At 40.3% G+C, this 18974-nt stretch overlaps 1 protein-coding gene across 1 annotated transcript in view; it reads right to left on the reverse strand.

The window, feature by feature from the left end:
* Positions 1-18974, reverse strand: part of LOC102378771 (thiamin pyrophosphokinase 1) — a 344925-nt gene that overhangs the window by 60137 nt on the left and 265814 nt on the right. Inside the window, exon 5 of the mRNA XM_006022162.3 lies at positions 8799-8871. Coding sequence (XP_006022224.3) covers positions 8799-8871 — 73 coding nt within the window. The remainder of the gene's footprint in view (positions 1-8798; positions 8872-18974) is intronic.

The raw sequence follows: 18974 nt of genomic DNA on the forward strand, positions 1-18974 counted from the left end.
TTCAAAGGGAAGGGATACGTCTTAGGATTGCGCTCGGCGACGGGGAGAGGCTAGAGGCCGTTTGGCCCCCGGAGTGGTTGAAGCGCTGTGGGTTCGGTAAATAGGCCCCTGGAGTTGTTAAGTCTCCGTGGGTTCGGTAAATTGGCCCTCTATTGCCCTCTTAAGGAGAAAGAAAAAAGCTGGGTTCGAAGGGATTAGCAGCGCTTAGAAATCTTCACGCTCTTTCTCCCAAACTCCAATTGCTTTCTCTCTCTCTCTCTCCAACTTGGGCGGAAACCACCCAAGCTCTTTATACGGCTAGCAAGCCAATCGCCAGCTGCCACGTGTGCCTATATTAAGATCGGCCAATAATGTGGCGCGAATCTCAATACAAATGGCGGGAACTCCTTTGCACCGTGCATCACTATGATGCAAAAGAAATGCACCATGCAAAGAAGGCTATAAACGGCGGGAAATACTCTTTTGCACGTGGGTTCTCCTATTGCAAAAGAAAACTCCACCGTGTAAAGAAGCTGCAATTTGGAGGGAACATAATTTAGCGGTGCCGAAGCACACAAAAACAAAAAACCACAACTGTGGGTTGTGACAGAACTAATACCAGGGAAGCTATAGCTGCACCCCTAATGTTAGGAAGCACCCAAAAATGAACTACAGTATTGCTACCAACATTCCTTGGCTCCATTCTCTGTTCATTTTTCAGTGAGAGTGCCATCTGTGTCAGGACGGGGAAAAGAGCCTGCATTTTTTTCAATCTCCAGGCAGAACTTTTTTTTTTTTTTTTTTTTTTAGCAGCCTTCCCTTTTGGCCACATAGCAATAAGAAAACCATCACTACTACCGTGTGACATCATTTAAAAACAGTAGTGGCACCTTTTTTCAAATTTTGATAGATAGGATTGTTCCAGAAAACCAAAAATGACATGAGATTTGAGGTTTTCCAAGAGCACAGGGCTTCAAGGATATCAAGTCTAGGAAAACAGTAGCCTGTAGCAATGCAGTGCCAGTGCAGTTAAAGGGACTGGAGGAGAAATTAGGAAAGTGACAAGCATGCTTTTCCAACATGAAACTAAATTTCTATTTGAGTTCAATTTAGGATGGATGAAAGTTGGCAGGACAGAGTTGTGCCAGGTTCCCATTTTCACTAAATAAATTTGTCATCCCCCCATTGGCCATGACAAAGTCTGTTATGGTCACGTTTTCAAAGGGTCTTCCGACAGAACATCTCAAAACTAATTAGCATGAAGCACTCATTTCTTCTAGTGATGTTGAGCAGTCCTTTGAGTGCACAGCACTTTTATAACACATGCCTGTAGCCACTCAAACTAGACTCCCCAAAACTGAGGAACTCCAAAATTAGAGGCTATTTCAGAACGTCTGGGAATTAAACCGCCATCAGACTCTATAGAACCTACATCTTGGTGAAGTAAAAGCCCAGACAGGTTTGTTACAATTAAAGGGTCCAAAATTTTCTCCCTCAGAAATTCTGTGTAAGCCTTCACAAAATTCCAGTAGACGGTATCCATCCTCAGGGGAAGAATTAGGCTCCGAACAGAACAAGTTTTTACTTTCAAATGAATAATCCTACAAAAAAGTATTAACGATCCAGTTAAATTCTTCAGGATTTAGTTTTATCCAGAATACAGTCAAGAATTTTAAGACTTAGAAAAATAAGTTAAGGAAAATTGGCACTAAAAATCTTATAACCTTTAATGTACACTTTAAATTTAACAAAAATTGATAAAAAATAGTTAACATGGGAATGACCATTCCTTCCTCATGACTACTCACATTTTCAGCCTCTCATATAAACACGCAGTTCTTAGTGAATAAAGCACTAAACATTTATAGCTGAACAAACCAGTGTAAAATTTAACCATACACATGAAAATAACTTCAGCATTACAAGTAAGTTAGTGAACCTTAAAATAAATGCATTAGCACTGAACAAGAAGGGAATGCTCTACCACCTTGCGTATTAATCAGTAACACAACCCAGACAACCAAGAGAATCAGGAAATATAACAGGAAGGCAAGACATGAAGAAAATTGAAAAAATATCAATTATTCATAAGGAAGGAAAAAGTCTATAAAAAATGTATAAATATATACAATTTTACAAGAAAGAATAGAGAAAGTACTGCTGAAACATGACATGTTTACACTAGTGTAACATATAACACACATGTACAATGTATAGGCCTACCTTGGTTCATAGATTTATAGATTGTAAGGCTGGAAGACTCATGTAGATTTACGCTGGAACTTATACATTGGGTATGAGTAAATTAACATAAGGTGTTATGTGTCTATATCAGGGTAGCAGTTTGCTCTCAGGTATTATCTGTTCCCCAAGTAATGAGTACTGAGTTGGTGAAACACCACCTAATCTGGCAACTACCTGAAGAGAACGGTCTGTCTGCTCCACACACTGGTATAACTTGCATCTGGGTTAAAAATGATGTAGTTACAGTCGTGTTAGTATGTTGTAAGTCCTCGATATAAAAAAAGGACACCATATTTGTAACTGTCTGTACTTAGTGATGAAAAATGAGCTTGAACCCATACCTTTAGAAGTTAAGAAAAGCCTTTACACTACATGAAGCTTGTTTAATGGAAAGACCATACTGGCTCATTACTATTAAAAACTGACTTGAATGGGCCATGGATTTGGTCTTCTGTTCCTAGGCATACATGAGGATCCTCTGTTATTTTAGAAACACCCTATGATGTCTTTGCTTTCAAACACTTTAATTCTGGGATAACAGAAGTACAAATGGCTTTTTTCATCTCCAAAGCAATGCTTTAAAGCTACTAGTAGAAACATTCAGCTGAGATAAACAGAGAAGACTGCAGTGACAGTAACATAAGCATAAGTCCTCTCTGCTGTTTATGGGACTTGTTCCACTCATTTCTACCTGTGTGTGCTTTTAGGAAAGACTTGCTGCCATGAATCCAGGATCTTACAACATGATGAAAATGAGTGTCAGAGAACAGACCTTCCTCTCCATTCATATTCTAATAATCACAGGACAACAGAATGGAGGATACGTTAAACCTTATCTTTTCATCAACCTCTGATATTGTTTACAATGAATTCTAATTAAACAAGGAAAAAGAAGAGAGAGATTGTATTCTAAAGTTATTACTGACAGCTGTGGAGCAATCTTGTCCCATTTTACTGATACCAGACCCTTTAAATGATGGGAAATAAAATCAATTATTATTTCTTAATGTAAAGCTTGAATGATTTTAGGCAGTCTTCCCCTCTAGTGGGTCTGCTTGCTATAAATACACCAATCTACTAGAGAGCTAAACTCAGAAAAGCTCAAATTAAGCTTTGGAATTTCTAACATGCATTTATTCTGTTTTCCAAAAACAAAGTACTCCAAACCCACTGTTTCTGTTTTACAGTTATAATCACCCACTAGATAATTAACATCCTGTTAAAATACAAAACGAAGTGGCTTTGTCCTTAGACCTCTCTACCCACCACTACGTATCACAACTAAAGAAGATGAATGTAAACAAAGATAAATCAATTTTCCCAGCCTATTTGAATGGGTTGCCTTGTGATTCCTGACAATGTTTATAAGCCTCCTCAGGGAAAAAAAGGTCTATTGCTGTATAATCCCCATATAATGTTACTCACTTGTAAGGAGGAATCAGCTGCATGAGTCTAAGGGAGCTTCTTTTTTCCACATTAAACATTATGACTGCCTGATCACAATAAAGGGTGTCAAGTTTTCAATAACTTTAATATAGTAATGAAGAAAGAGGGTCTGAGTCTTCTGTACTCATATCATGAGAATAAGGAATCAACTCTGAGGTCAGTGGTGTTACTTTTATCATGAAGCTATCGAGATGGGAGAATTGGGTCCATAATTGTCATGATCCTTCACACCAATGCTTACATCTATTTTACACTAATTAACTTCAAATGTAGGCTTTAATACCCCACTTCTCTCACATAGCCATGTGCGACATCCTCCTTGACACAACTGCTTGCAAATGACTATTTTATGACACAATAATTAACTTCTTCTGTAAGCTTCAATATGAAAAACTAACTCCTCTTCACCAGCAGACCCAGACACTTAAAAAATAAAAGACACTTAAAAAATATACCCAGACACTTAAAAAATAAAAGAAATTATGTATTTATCACAGTCAATAAGTGCTGTCTAAAAAGAATGAGTTGGCACCCTGAGTTTTTATGTATGTGTAAAAATTAAATGAACTATAAAGTATATTTATACAACTGAAGGGAAATATAGGTTTAGTTTATAAAACCCCACCACTTTTATTACTTTCTGGTGCAAATTAAAATGACACAATTTGTTTTGGTCTAGTGCCTCGAGATATCTGAACACCTCTTGCCCTTAAAGTAGCATGCGAATCAAGAGCACAAAGTATATAATGAGATGACATGAAACTTTTCTATTGCTTAACATCTGATAAATATATAGGAAAGATATTCAAAAGCACTTGTTGGCCTAGCTCTGCTCCCTATTCACACACAATTTTTCACACATACTTTGCTGCCAATATAATAGTTCCTCCATCTTTTTCTACCCCAATTTCTATTGGAGATAAATAGCTGCAGAATAGAGGTCTGCAACTGACATAGGTACCAACTAGGGCTATGCGAAGCTTCGGTCGCTGATTCGATTTGGCAGAGATTCAGCCCGATTCGGTAGTCGAATCTCCGAATTCAAATCAAATTGAATCAGGAGTCCCTTTAATCTCTCTGAATTGAATTGGAACCCTCCAAATCGATTCGGAGAGATTCGATGATTCGGACATAGACACAGCTTTAAATGTTTTTTCTACATACATCAAGGTACCAGGCAGCTTGTGAACGTTGAGATAGTGGGGTGGATGCTGCGCCCCACAGGAGCACGGGGAGGTCCCCAGCGTGCTCAGTATTGGAACCAGAAATGGACCAGAAGCAGCTCTGGCCCATTTCTGGGTCTGCTGGGGAGAGCGCGGGGGGGAACCTTGTACCCCCCTGGCTTGGCAACTGGTGCCTCCTGGGTCTGGGGCCCCCTGCAGCTAATCGCCGAGCCAGGGCCCCTCCCTCCGCACTGCACGCTCCCTCGTCGACCCGGAAGTGGACCAGAAGTACTTCCAGTCCACTTCCAGGTTCGCTGCTGAGCATGCAAGGCCCCCCCTACACTCCTGTGGGACACTCCATCCACCCCACCATCGCAGTGTTCATGAGCTGCGCCTGGTACCTGGAGGTTTGTAGAAAAAAACATTTAAAGCTGTGTCTATGTCTGAATCGCTGATTCTCTGAATTAGTATCGAATCTTCAGATTCGGATTTGGCCCAATCGAATTGGGGACAGTGATCTGAATTAACAAATCAAATCACTGTCCCCAAATCAGGCCAGATTTGAATTGTATATGGCCCGTTTCACACACCCCTAGTACCAACTGTGAGAATATTGAGCTGTTCCAGATATGTTCTCCCTAAAACCTCACCTCTAACACTATGTACTTCCAGGCAGTACATTACATTAGAATTAATTTTTTTTAAAAAACCCCATTCACTGACAAACAAAATCAGGAGGAGACTGTAAAAAGAAAATCTACTAGTTCATATAAAATGCCATGTTCATAAAGCCTAAACTGTAGAAAGACATCTGCTCTTGTGGACTTTACAGACAGTGAACCATAAACAGACTAATATGCTGGTAGGTGTATGCATGTGGTTAGCTGCAATACAAAAAGGGGCAGCAAAAGCAGATAGGAAAGCCTGATGGCCTACTAATGAAAAAGATGGATGGAAAAGCTGGTCTGCCAATCAAGTAGAAATGGATACATTTGAAATGCTAAATATATTCTAATCTTTGGAGATGTGCATAACTCCCCTTAGGTCCCTAAGATTTGCATGTGCACTTCAAAGAGAGAACATACACCCCGCCTTCGATACTATGAGAAGAGACTCCAATTTAAAATGTTCTGGCTTCCTATTGAGACCAGGGATACAGCCTGTACAAATTAAATCAGAGCAATATTGTATGCATGGGTGGATCTAGGATTTCGAAAACGGGGGTGTGGATGGTGTGGCACATGGTCACATATAGCATAACACACAATTTTCTCCCATTAGAATCATAGGGCTGATATAGTGGTAAGCCACAATCAGGTCCTCGCTCAGCCTTCTTTTCTTTAGGCTGAAGAGTCCAAGATCCCTGAGCCTCTCCTCATATGGCTTGCCATACAAATCCCTGATCATATGGGTCGCCCTTCTCTGGACCCTCTTGAGTTTTAGCACATCCTTGTTGAAGTGCGGCACCCAGAACTGGATGCAATACTCCAGCTGTGGCCGCACCAATGTTGAGTGAAGTGGGAGAATCACTTCTTTGGATTTACTGGAGATGCATCAATTGAGGCATGCCAGAGTTTTATTGGTCCTAGCGGCTGCTGCGTCGCATTGATGGCTCATATTCATGCTGGGGTGTATTGTTACCCTCAGATCCCTTTCATTTATAGCACTGGTCAGGTTAGCGATGCCCAGCCTGTAGGTGTGCTGGGGGTTCTTCCTTCCCAGATGCAGCACTTTGAATTTCTCTATGTTGAACCTCATCTGGTTTCGTTTTGCACAACATGCCAGTCTGTCTAAGTCTGCCTGTATCTGCAGCCTATCTGCGGGTGTGTTCACACAACCCCATATCTTGGTGTCATCCGTGAGCTTGGACAATGGGCTTTTCACTCCCCTCAACCAGGTCATTGATGAAGATATTGAACAGCACTGGGCCAAGTACCAATCTCTGGGGTATGCCGCTGCCCATATCTTGCCAGGACGACGCTGATCCATTCATCTGGACTCTCTGTGGCCTACCCCGCAACCAGTTTCGCACCCACTTGACGGTCCCACAGTTGAGCCCAATATCTTCCAGTTTTCTGATCAGTACCTCATGGGATACCAGGTCAAAGGCTTTCTGGAAGTTGAGGTATATGATCTCAACTGCTTTTCTATCGTCCAGGTGATGAGTCACCTGATCACAGAAAGAAATGAGGTTGGCTAGACAAGACCTGCCTGCGACGAAGCCATGCTGGCTGTCATTCTGTATCATGCCTTCTGCAAGTTTGTCACATATAACCTCTTTGATGAATGTTTCTAGGATTTTCCCTGGAATAGAAGTTAACCTAATTGGCCTGTAGTTAAAGAGAAACTAAATGCTTTACTGATAGCTAGGGAGCTAGTACTATATTATTCAGTTTAAAATCAGGGCAAAAATAAATATAACTATTAGAATGTGCACTAATTTGCTAGATTTATATATAAAGTATAACCCCCGCAACAAACTAAGCAAAAAAATAGTCAAAATAGTCAAAAGATATTGCATCATTAATTCTGTAGTCATTATAGTTAAACGTTTCCTTCAGATTCATAAAACAAAATCTAGCTTTCTTGAGTGTCTTGACAATGCCTCCAATACTTCAATGTCAGTCATTTCTACACCAGAGATAATGTTACTACACCAGATTTAAGGTTTTAGACAGAGCTAAAAACAGTCTGCATGGCTGTGAAATAGAAGAGAGACATTACTAGGAATGGGTAACAGCAAAACTGCAGAATGAAAGTCTGAATAGTGGAACATCAACACTATTAAAGATGATTAGTGTGTCACTAACACCTATGGAGTGGAGAGAGAGAGATTAGCAGAAATGGAGGAGATGACAATGAGCCATGAAGTCAATTGACTCTCTCAGCACTTCATGAATAGAAAAGCCACTGCCTCTCCCAGTTGGTTTTACAATTTGGGTGAAGCAGGAATCAAAAGTGGGGGGAGGTAGAGGGAGTGACTGCAACTGCACCTCTCCTGGATCTACCTCTTTCCAATACACAACAGCAGGTTAAATACCTGATGTGCAAGTCTGAGACCAAGTCAGCCCCCCAGATAAGGAGGACAACTCATCACTTATCTTGTGTTTAACTATTGCCTCTTGTACATATAAGCAGACTTCTTCAAGATCAGGTCACTGCAATATGCCAGCTTTCTTGGAACCGAGGGTAAGACTCAGGGCCAGATGTTCTATACAAGTGGATTACTGAAGTGTCATTACATTACAGTATGTTAAAGAAGTCATTTCAAATGCGCTGTGGAGTTTAACCAATACCCAAGAACAGGATCTACGAAATGGGCAAATGTTAAAATTAACTGTGTTCATGGAAAACATACTGGCTGCGTTAAGCACAAATTAATGTATGCAGGGATCTGTCCAAAAATCCATTAAAGATGGCACTCCATTAGTCAAGCAGTGAGGTAGACTGAGAATGATTCACTGCTTTGATGTGTGATCAAGGAAGTCACAGAAAAAGACTATATACAGGTTGCTGCTTAAATGATAAAATCAAAGCATAGCAATCTCATTTCCGACAATAGCTGTAGTGCTTAAATAGTTGCCATCCACAAGAGATTAATTTTACAACCTGATACCTCTGTTCATGAAAACATTCTTTCAAACACATTTTCAAAAACTTTAGAGTAGTTTCTAGCTGGGAAAATCTCCACAAATACACATCCTGTTGCTTGAGGTTGTGCTGGAGACTAAATTCTAAACTTCAATCCAACCATATAAAAATTGATTTGCTTATTTCAAACACTGCTATTTATTGATTAGAATAGTACCACCCACACATGGCACAAAAGCCTGATCCAGTTTTTAGCACCCTGAAGTCCCCCCACTGGAAGTCAATGTGAACTGAGGATCCTCACTGTGGAGATACTAGTGAATCTGGTCTCACAGTGGTTTAATGTAACAAGTATGTTAGAGAGATTAAATTTACCTTGCCCTTGTAGTATTCCTTGACTTCAGGCCTAATGGAATCAAAGTCACCGCTGATATAATCAGGTAAGAAGCTGAAAGGGAAAACAATGAGCAGTGAAATGAAAAATGTAGGCATCTTATTTTCTTAAATTAAAAAAAAAAAGTTCCCAAGGCAAGAAAATTCTTCTCTCTAGGGGGAAAAAATGTTATTATGAAAGGTCTAGACCTAAACAACGTTAATTCTAAGGAAGCTAAGCCCCTCATTTAACCTGTGTGCTTGTTGTAATCAGAGGTCCACCATGTCTTAAGGGACAAGTTCTACATCTTTACTCATGCTCACATCCTGAACTGAGTTTAGTAGGAGTTCTACACACATGTTGGAAGGAGAAGCAAGTGCACTAATCAGCACCCTCTCCATTTACAGCGCACATGTACATTTTCCATACCCTCTACATTGATGGAATGTTGTTGCTTAGTTAACGGGAGTTTTAGAATTTACTGCATCCCATAATGCTAGTTCTTTTATCAGTAAATAAATGTGATCTAACAGAACGCCTCAGTCCACAGAGTGATTCCGGATATTAACTCTGATATCGTTGGCAAAAAAAAAAAAAAAAAAAATTACACAATGAAGAGATGTAAGGCTGGGTTTCTCAACAAGCATCAAGTGAGGAGGAAGCTCTCTATTTCTGGATGATTGGATTAGCACCATCTACACATGCACCTGTATTAGGGCACAGTAAATTAATACATTAATTAAGTCCACCGTAGGACTACTATCTTACAGCAGAGTACTTAACTCCACTGAAATGCATGCATAGATGGTGACAGGGGCTGACTGGGGCACGAGGGTGCTAAAGTGCAGGGGCTGCCAGGCAGCTAGCCCTGCACTTTAGCACGCTCATGTACCAGCCAGCTCTTCTGCCTCCTGACACTGCCACCCAGAGCTGACCCCCCCGGGTCCCCTACCAGCCTGGGGCTGCTCTGCCCAGCTCAAACTGCTGCAGTACCAGGTGCATATGTAAATGCTGTGCCTGGGAGCAGCTGACTCCAGCGCAAAGTGCGCCAAGTTTATCATGTTGCTTTAATGGCACATGCAGATGCACCCAGGAATCTCTTGCATATATTCTAGCCCCAGAAATTTTTTTAAGCTAGCTAAGCAAATAATAAACCTGCATAAAGATCTATTTAATTTTGGTTTTCATTCTCCTAATGATTTAGTACACTAGAAATATGATGAATAAGTAAAGTTTGGTTAATTTCTAACCTACTATGTTGTGCTCAAATCTACTGCATGAGATGCAGGATTTATTTTTTTCTTTATCTGCAGAGTGCTATATTATGCACTACATTAATATTGTACCACTGTTCTAATGAGATGTCAACATTGGTTTTTGAGAGGGTTTGTTTTTCAAGCTCTTATTGATGTTCTCTGGTTCTGTTTTTTCTTGTTTTTACTCGCCACTGATAAGTACTCCTAAAAATTAATGAGGCTTAATGTTTTGGAAACATAATCACATTAAATGAAGGATACACCTTGAATGTTTAAGACCTGTAAGAATATCACTTAAAGCACTAACAATATCTTTCCAAATGTCATACTGTTTTTGCTTTAAACAGCACAGCAACTAAAATTTGAGGGTATTAATTAGTTTACCTTCATCACTCTGCCTGTCTTTTTTTTCTTTTTATTTGTAGGTTTCAAAGTACAAGAAACAAACAGTTTTTATACCTCATTATCATTTATCAATATATAAAGAAACCTTAACTATGCCATTTAAAGTAGCATTAAAACATTTTTGGAAAAAAACCCAGCTTGCTAGAATCCTGTAATTTTAAGAAGTTTAGATAAGAAAGAGAGAAATGAAAAAACCCCAAGACTGAATTATGGAAGTGGTGGTCACTTCTCTAGATAAGACTGAATCAAATTTTGAAATTAAAATAGAGATTTGACCATTTCCTAACAAATGAAGCATGCAACATCTTTCCCAAACATTACTGAACCTACTGCATAATAAGCAAGAGTGTATCCAAGTAAGCTGATTTAAAATAATTTAAACTCATAAATCATTAGAGCAAACCCTTAAAGTAACATGGCACCATGTGCCAGGACAAATTTTCTCCCAATTGATCTACATAGAGTATCAGAGACCTTCATACTTCCCATATGATTAGCACTCAGTGAAATCTTCTGCCCTGAATGTTTTTTTTTAAAAGGAGTAATGATCATTTGCTGTAATTATTCTTTATGACTGAAAGTTTCTTCATCATAAATAGCTGACAAGTCATGCCAAATTATCCCATCTAGAACCACCTTATTTCAAAATGACTCGTATCTGTTATTATTCTTGATAAATATCATGCCAAAGGGTGTGCCTTTCTAATGACTACAATTTCCAATTATTCCTAATGGAAGCAAAGCCATGTTATTCTCAGGAAAAAAAGACAGGTAGGTGTCTGATCTGTCCAGGTTTTTCCAAAGACAAAGTGTATATTTAAAAGAACATTCAACACTTTAGGAACCATTTTTTGCTTCCAATGACAAAAACAATTGCACCTGATTTGCAACTGAGAATTAGGTTCCCACACTTCTGGACAAGTAGGACTAGACCTAGTTAGCTTTATGAGTGTATGTTAGTCCTTGGCAACTAGGTTGCTGCCTGTTACCGTATTTGTTTGAATATAAGATGACCCTGAAAATATGTGACCCCCCCAATAATTAGATTCTATATATGGAAAATGTGTAAATCTGTTATAATTTTCCAGGTATAGAATTCAATTATTGGAGGTATGCCTTGAATTTGTCCCTCCCCCGCTGCTACCTGGGGAGTAAGGTAGCCCCTTGCCCACCACCCCTGCAACCTCTTCCCCCTGCAGCCCCTTCCCCTCTTCTGTCAGACCCTGCTCTCCCTGAGCACATGGAAGTGAGGGACAAATTTAAAAACACTGACTTTGAATGAAACATGTCTACAGTAATTTAGGAAATCCAGAATTAATGCATTTTACCTTCTTTGAAATTGCTACAAATTTTAGCACAGGAACTCCATAAACACTTTTAAGCAGCACTTTTGTACCTACTTACATATAGTACAAACTATGCATAAAATTAATGCAAAGCCAAAAGTTTCATACAGTTCATTGGGCTGAGCCCAAGCAGACTCAACAGCATTTCAAGGAATCATGACCCCAGAATTCAGCACTGCTCAGTATGTGTGTGTACTCTGGATACCCGCATAAAGGATCCAGGTGCTAATTAGACCTCTTCACCCATGACTGAAACCATGTGTTCTTGTTACAAGTCTTGGGATCCTCCAAAAATGTATATGCAGGTGAGGTGAAGGGCAACCTTGTCTGGCTTCATCTCATGGAGAGCAGGGCCACACTAATCATATATAACAGGCTAAGAAGGGGATGACACAAGGATTCAGGGTGAATTGTTTGGGGCCCTGTTTGGTGATGTTTGCCAGACATTTAAGGCTGGTGAAGAAACAGGAATCATTGGAAATGGGAAAGAATGGCACAAGTCAGCTACGGGAGTGAAGAGAAAGTTGAAATGTATTCAATGTAGTGTTAACCATGACTCAAAAAAGAGTTGGCGCTGAGGGGGACTGAACATACTGGACACTAGCATATATTTGATTCAGATGGGCTGTACTAACCTATCTTTGTAGTAGGTTTCCATCAGTATGGGCCCAAAATGGGCCATGTGTTTTACAGTCATGCTTAGTGTTGGCTGCATTTAACCCATTTCATAGTTGGTTTCCATTACTGAGCACCTGCTGCTTGCTTTTGCAGCAGTGTAATAATAGACAATGTATTTAATGAGGGTTTCTTGTATGCAAATGTAAGACAAGGAGCTTTTCCCCCAGTGCTGACTAGGGAAAAAATCTCGTCCTTTATTTGAGTAAATATGGTACTTGAGTCTTGGTGAACTAAAAAAAAAAAAAATCTCTCAAATGCCTTAGAAGTTAAAAGTGAACTCCTGTCCTTTGCTCTTTTCTTTCCTACTGATATATGAGAAGCCAGTCAGACAACATTCACTTCAGACAGTACAATGGTGCCACTGTACTTTGGCAATGGTGCCAAAGTAAACCCTTACCCTTCCCTTCTGTTGTGGCCCCTCTACCCTTCTAAGAAGAATAAAACAATTTTATGGGAAGCAACTGATGCCACACTAATGTTTATGATTTCCCAAATTTCATTAGCTTTTTCAAAATGTACCTTGCTCAAATACTGCATATATAGACATCTTAAATTATCAGAAAGGTCAGCCTTGTACTCATCATTTTATTGTGCTTTGTTCACCTACCATAATTGCAGTGTTTTTTTCTAATAATTAAACTTTGTTTCCCCTAAATGGATGTTTCAAGAGACATATTAATGGTATAGCGGAGAATTAGAAAAGTGCACTTTAAACAAAATGCATCCCCTCTAAGTGGAATTTTGCTGCAGAGGTTTTAATTTCATTTAAATTGAAAACAACTTAGAAACATCTGTCAGCTCCATTTCTATCCATGAAGCAGTAAACTTAAGAAACAAGTACAAGTATGAAACAGAGAACAGCTCTGCTGTATCTGTAGAGCACCCTGCTATAGCTTCTGATAAAAAATACCTAAGGTAGTCTCCCCATCTTAAAAATGCCACTGCTAACTAAGCTCAGCTGCATCTAAGGGTATGTCTATTTAAACCTCCATTGCATAGACAAAATCACATAGACAAAAACAACAATCACACAGACAAAAACAAACCCTACCCATGTCATGCACTGAAAAAAATGTTGCATTGCACTTGAAAGCATGTCCCAAACTGATATCCTGAGAACAGCCTTCGCCAGATGTGCTGAAATGCAACTATGCAACAATATTTAACTATGCAGTGCACATAAAGATCTTGGAAAGCAAATCATATGAGGAGAGGCAGAAGGAAATAGGCATGTTCAGCTGTGGAAAAGGCACTTAAGAGGCAATATGATAGCAGACTTCAAATACTCAAAGGACTGCCATAAAAAGAGGGAAATCACCTTTTCTCTCTTGATACAAAGAGCAGAATGCAGACCAATAGCTTGAAGTTGCAAAATAGGAGTTCAGGAAAAAATTCTTCACTGTTAGTACAGTGAGACAGTGGAAGAGACTGTTTAGGGAAGTTGTGAACTCTCCATTACTGGAGTCAGGCAAGGTTCTTTGGGTAGATGTGATATTTTTTATTAGACCAACTGAGTAGTTGGAAAAAAGTTTTTTGCAAGCTTTTAGGCACAGAGGTGTTCAAAAGGTTGGGTGGGCACTACTCACGGATGATATAGGTGTAGTTATACCTATGTTCTCCTATGGTATTTCCCATGCTTCTGGGACTTGCTGGTTGCTGCGTGGCGCTCGGAGGGAATACAGGCCCTATCCTTTCTGCTGCATGGCAGGGGCCCCCTCTACACATTACACGTATCATGCAACTAATGGGCCAACTGAACAATTAATTTAGACTGGTTACACCTGAAAATTAACTATTGGGCCTTAAAAGGGTCCAACCAGCTATAAAGTTATTGCTGGAAAATGTGTAATAACTTTATAGTTGGTTTCTACCCAGCTTTAATTTGCACGTGTAGCTAGGTCTGCCCCTATGGCTGTGAGCCACATCAGCTAAAGGGGTTCCCAGCCACAGGGGTGCACCATGCACAGCTGGCGTTGGGAGTCCTGCAGCTGCCGGGATCCTCCCTCTTGGCAGCACCCCACGGCTGAGGACTCTGACTCCCAGCAGTGCCCCACAGGTGCTGGTAACCAGAGTCTAGAGCTGGCAGTGCCCCACAGGTGCTGGGGCACAGAGTATAGAGCCACAGGATTATGGGTTCCAGCAGTTTTGGGGTGATGTAGGAATCCAGAGTCCAAACCCTCAGGACTCTGAACCTGCCCATTTTGGGGCTCACAGCTGTGATAACTTCTTACTTGCTGGTGCAGGGGGAGCCCAGGATTATCATCCCGGGTTCCCCCTGTAACAGCAATAAGGCATGATAGGATTTGATGCTGCATCCCACAATCTCTAGTCCTGCCATGCACATGTGGCATGGCAGGAGGCATGATTGTGTGGATTGTGCATCAGATCTTATATCATGCCTTTACCTGAACATCAAGAGGGGTCCGGGAATTTTTTCTTAAGCCCTCCTCATAGGCATTGGGTGCTGGTTACAGATAAAGCTGGGGATTTTGACTAGGGTATGTCAGTGCTCCTGCCTGGACTTCAAGCTGGAGGTTCCTGGCTAGAGGTCTTCCCCTCCACTCAGGGTCAGACTGATTGCCATATTTGGGGTCAGGAAGGAATTGTATCATGGTTAGACTGGTATGAACTGCTTGGGGCAGGGTACCTTCTAGATATCTCACCTGGATCTGGAATATATCAGGGCTTCAGGATCACTTGCAGGAACCACCTGATGGCCTGCATGATGTTACTGAAACATCTCTTTGCTGCTTCCCCCCAACTTTGGACAAACAAAAAACAAGCAAGGAAAAGCGTTTAGCACTCCTGAAGATCACAAAGGGTACGCAATGGACAAAACTCTGCACCTGCATGGTATACCCAACGGCCAATACAAAACAATCCAATTCAATGTCCAGATGATAGACACCTCATAGTTTATCAGTAGGAAAACCAAGCAATGTAAACATTCTTGGCATTAAGGGCCAAATTGTATCTGCTTTCTGAAGGTTATTAGTCCCTCTGACTTTCACAGAGCTATTCACCTGAGCAAAGTGAGCAGGACTTAGCTCCAGTTTTCTTCTCTTTCCACAGACCACAATGAATACAACACATTGTTACGGCAGTGGGGTTCTAGAGCGCTTCATCTTTGAAAAGCTGCATTAACTGATAAAGAAAAGCAAGTTACTCCAGTACAGATGGGAACCCAGAGAAAACCAAACAATAGTAAAGTAATATTATCACATGTTGATAAAAAGCTATTATACTGTTTTGCTTTTAGGAATTTTGCTTTCTTTGTTATCCATATTCCAAAAGCAAAAGTCATAATAATAAAATTAAAAAAGGAAAAAGATGCAGTATACAATATTCCAGACAGACCAGGTATTTGCTTTGGTTATGCTCTCAAGCATAATGTGTCATCACCACTAGCAGCTAAATGAATGAAGACAGACTGTTGAGTTTACCAGAATGGGAGAAAGACATGGAGGTATGTCAGAAAAAAAGTTTAACAAGGAGGGTCCGTCCATAAATACAAAATGGGACTCCTTATAAGTGAGTATTCTTTAAACTAGGGGAGCAGCCCTGCCTTATGACTGTTTTAATACTTTGACCCATTATGCTCCCCCCCGCAACTTCAATACTTCTTTGTATAGGAGTGCAATCAAATATAAAATAATAATTTATTTTTTCAGTGGCATTTCTAGGGCACAGCCTTTAGTGGGGGAGACCATTAATTTGCCCACGAGAGCAAGAAATATCTAATTCCTCTCCAGCCCACTGTGCAAATTTTCATTTCTGAGCACTCAAGAAGATGCAATCTGCTACATTTTAGAATCACACTTTTATCAATCTTATCACCCCTTAATTATTACTTCAGATACAAGTTAATGACTACACACAACTGGCCTTTCTCCTCCCACTTACAATGGCATCTGTAAGAAATGGGGTCATTCCATTCAACCTAATGGAAATTAGAAAAGTGTAATATTTGAGAGAGATCATAATCAGGCCTAGTAAGCCTGACGTGAACACATGCAGCATTGATGAGTAATACCCCAGCTAGGTAACAAAGACCTTTCATAGACTTGGGTCCATTAGAGTTCCTCCTTCTCTTCACCCCATACACAGATCCTCCATATTTCAAACTATTTTATAACACTTATGGGCACATTATTGTTGGCTATGGTGTTACTAAGTATGCCTTATCAAGGGACGATTTGGTGATCCGAAGTGGTCAGAATACTTCTCTAGTGCTTCTAACTACATTTTTATAATCCATGATGTGACTTTGGCAAACAGAACATTCTCTGAAGTTATTACACAGAAAGGTTTAATTAGTTGAACGAGAAAGTGCAACTCTATCAGAAGTTTCCAGGTGCATCCCAAAACATCTATTTTAGGAAGAAGAGATTCTGGTTGGCCAACTTTATAAAATGCTAGGGCCCTGCTTAAAAAAACAAGTGAAGAAACCAAATTCTAGCTAGCTAACCTAGTTTTAAAATCTAAGGGGTCATAACCAAAGTTGGGTTAACTAGGTGTTTTTTGTAGATAAACAGGCAGTGGCTATTTACAGATAAAACTTCCTTTGCTCAGTAAGTATAAGCTGTGGCTCCAGTTCCACAGACACTGGACACAGAGCTTACTACTACACAAAACTTATACAGCCCTTCAAACCAAGAGGAGGAAGTCAACAAGGCCCTCCTTAACAACTGACAGAAGCTTCCAAATTGCAGGATTTGGCTCTTATTGGGGACTTTAATTATCAGGACATCTGTTGGGAGGAAAACAGCAGTGCACAAGAAGTCCAAGAGATTCCTGGAGTGTCTTGGGGATAACTTTTTGATTCAGATGGTAGAAAGGTCAGGGTGGTGGGGAAGCTCTTCTTGACTTACTGCTCACAAACAGAAATTGGTTGAGAATGTGCAAGTGGAAGGTAACTTGTGCAACTATGACTATGAAACAATGAAATAATAAAGTTCAAGATCCTAAGAGGAGAAACGAAGGAGAGACTTCAGGGAAGACTTCAGGGAACTGGTGGGCAAGATCCCTTGGGAGGCAAGTCTGAGGGAAAAGAGTCTAGGAGGTTTGGCTGTACTGTAAAGAGGCCATATTAAAGGCACAAGAACAAGCTATCACAAGGAAGTAGAAGAATCAGACATGCAACAAACCGGCCTGGCTAGACAGTAATCTCTTCAATAAGTTGAAACTCAAAAAGGAACTTTATAAAAAGTGGATACTTGGTCATAGTACTAAGGAAGAATATGACAGTATTGCACAGGCATGCAGGGAGAAAATGAGGAAAGCCAAAGCACAATTTGAGATGCAGCTGGCAAGGGATGTAAAAGAAATAAAAAGGGATTATATAGGTATGTCAGAAGTAAGAGGAAGACAGGAGATTCTATAGGTACCTTATGGAATACGGAAGGCAATCTGGTCACAGGTAATGCAGAGAAGGCAGAAGTATTTAATGCCTTTTTATCTTAGTTTTCACAAAAAAGAGGCAGCTACCAGATGACAAGTGCAGTTGGAAGCTGAGTTAAAAAAGAAGACAAACAGCAGAGAGTAGGTAGTTGTTTTCAAGTCAGCAGAACCAGATGGTGTGCACCAAGGGAACTGAAGAAATTGGCTGTGGTAATTTCAGAGTCCCTGACTATCCTCTTTGAGAACTCATGGAGTCTGGGTAAAGCCCAAATGATTGGGAAGAGCAAATACAGAGCCCCTTAAAGAAAGGGAAAAAGGAGGATCCAGTGAACTTCAAACCAGTTAGTATGACCTCTAAACTCAGAAAAAATAATGGAGCTGGTTTTCAAGGAATCCATTGTGAAGCATTTAGAGGAGAATAAGGTAATCAGGAACAGCCAGCATGGATTCACCAAAAACAAGTCATGCCTCACCAACCTGATTTCCTTTTATGATATAGTGACAGGCTCTGTGGATGTGGGGAGAGCAGTGGGTGTGGTATACCTTAACTGCAGCGAGGCTTTTAACACTGTCTCCTAAAACAGGCATATTAACAAGCTAAGGAAATACAGACTGGATGGAATACTGTAAGGTGGATAAACAACTGGTTGAATCATCGTACACAGCAAACAGTCCTGAACAACATAATATCTAGTTGTGAGGAGATACCAAATGGGATTATACAGGGCTCTATCTTTGGTCCAATATTGTTTAATGTCTTCATTAATGATTTGGATAATGGGATCAAGTACCTGCTTAGCAAATTTGCCAATAACACCAAATTGGGTGGAAGTGCGGATATTCTAGAGGGTAGGCATTAACAAACATCTTATGACCTTCTGTCTTAAGCTCAGCAACAACCAGTATTCCACTGTAATCAGTGTATATGCCCCAATGATTGATGTTGATGATGATGTTGAAGAACAGTACTCCAACCTTGGCCATGTGCTGACTAGTATTTGCAAGGAAGACAAGATCATTCTCCCTGGTGACCTCAGTGCCAGAGTCAGACCTGACCTGGAACTCTGCAGTGGCACCATTGGGAAGAATAAGT

The sequence above is a fragment of the Alligator sinensis genome, unplaced genomic scaffold (genome assembly GCF_000455745.1).
Source record: "Alligator sinensis unplaced genomic scaffold, ASM45574v1 scaffold213_1, whole genome shotgun sequence".
Taxonomy (NCBI): Eukaryota; Metazoa; Chordata; order Crocodylia; family Alligatoridae; genus Alligator; species Alligator sinensis.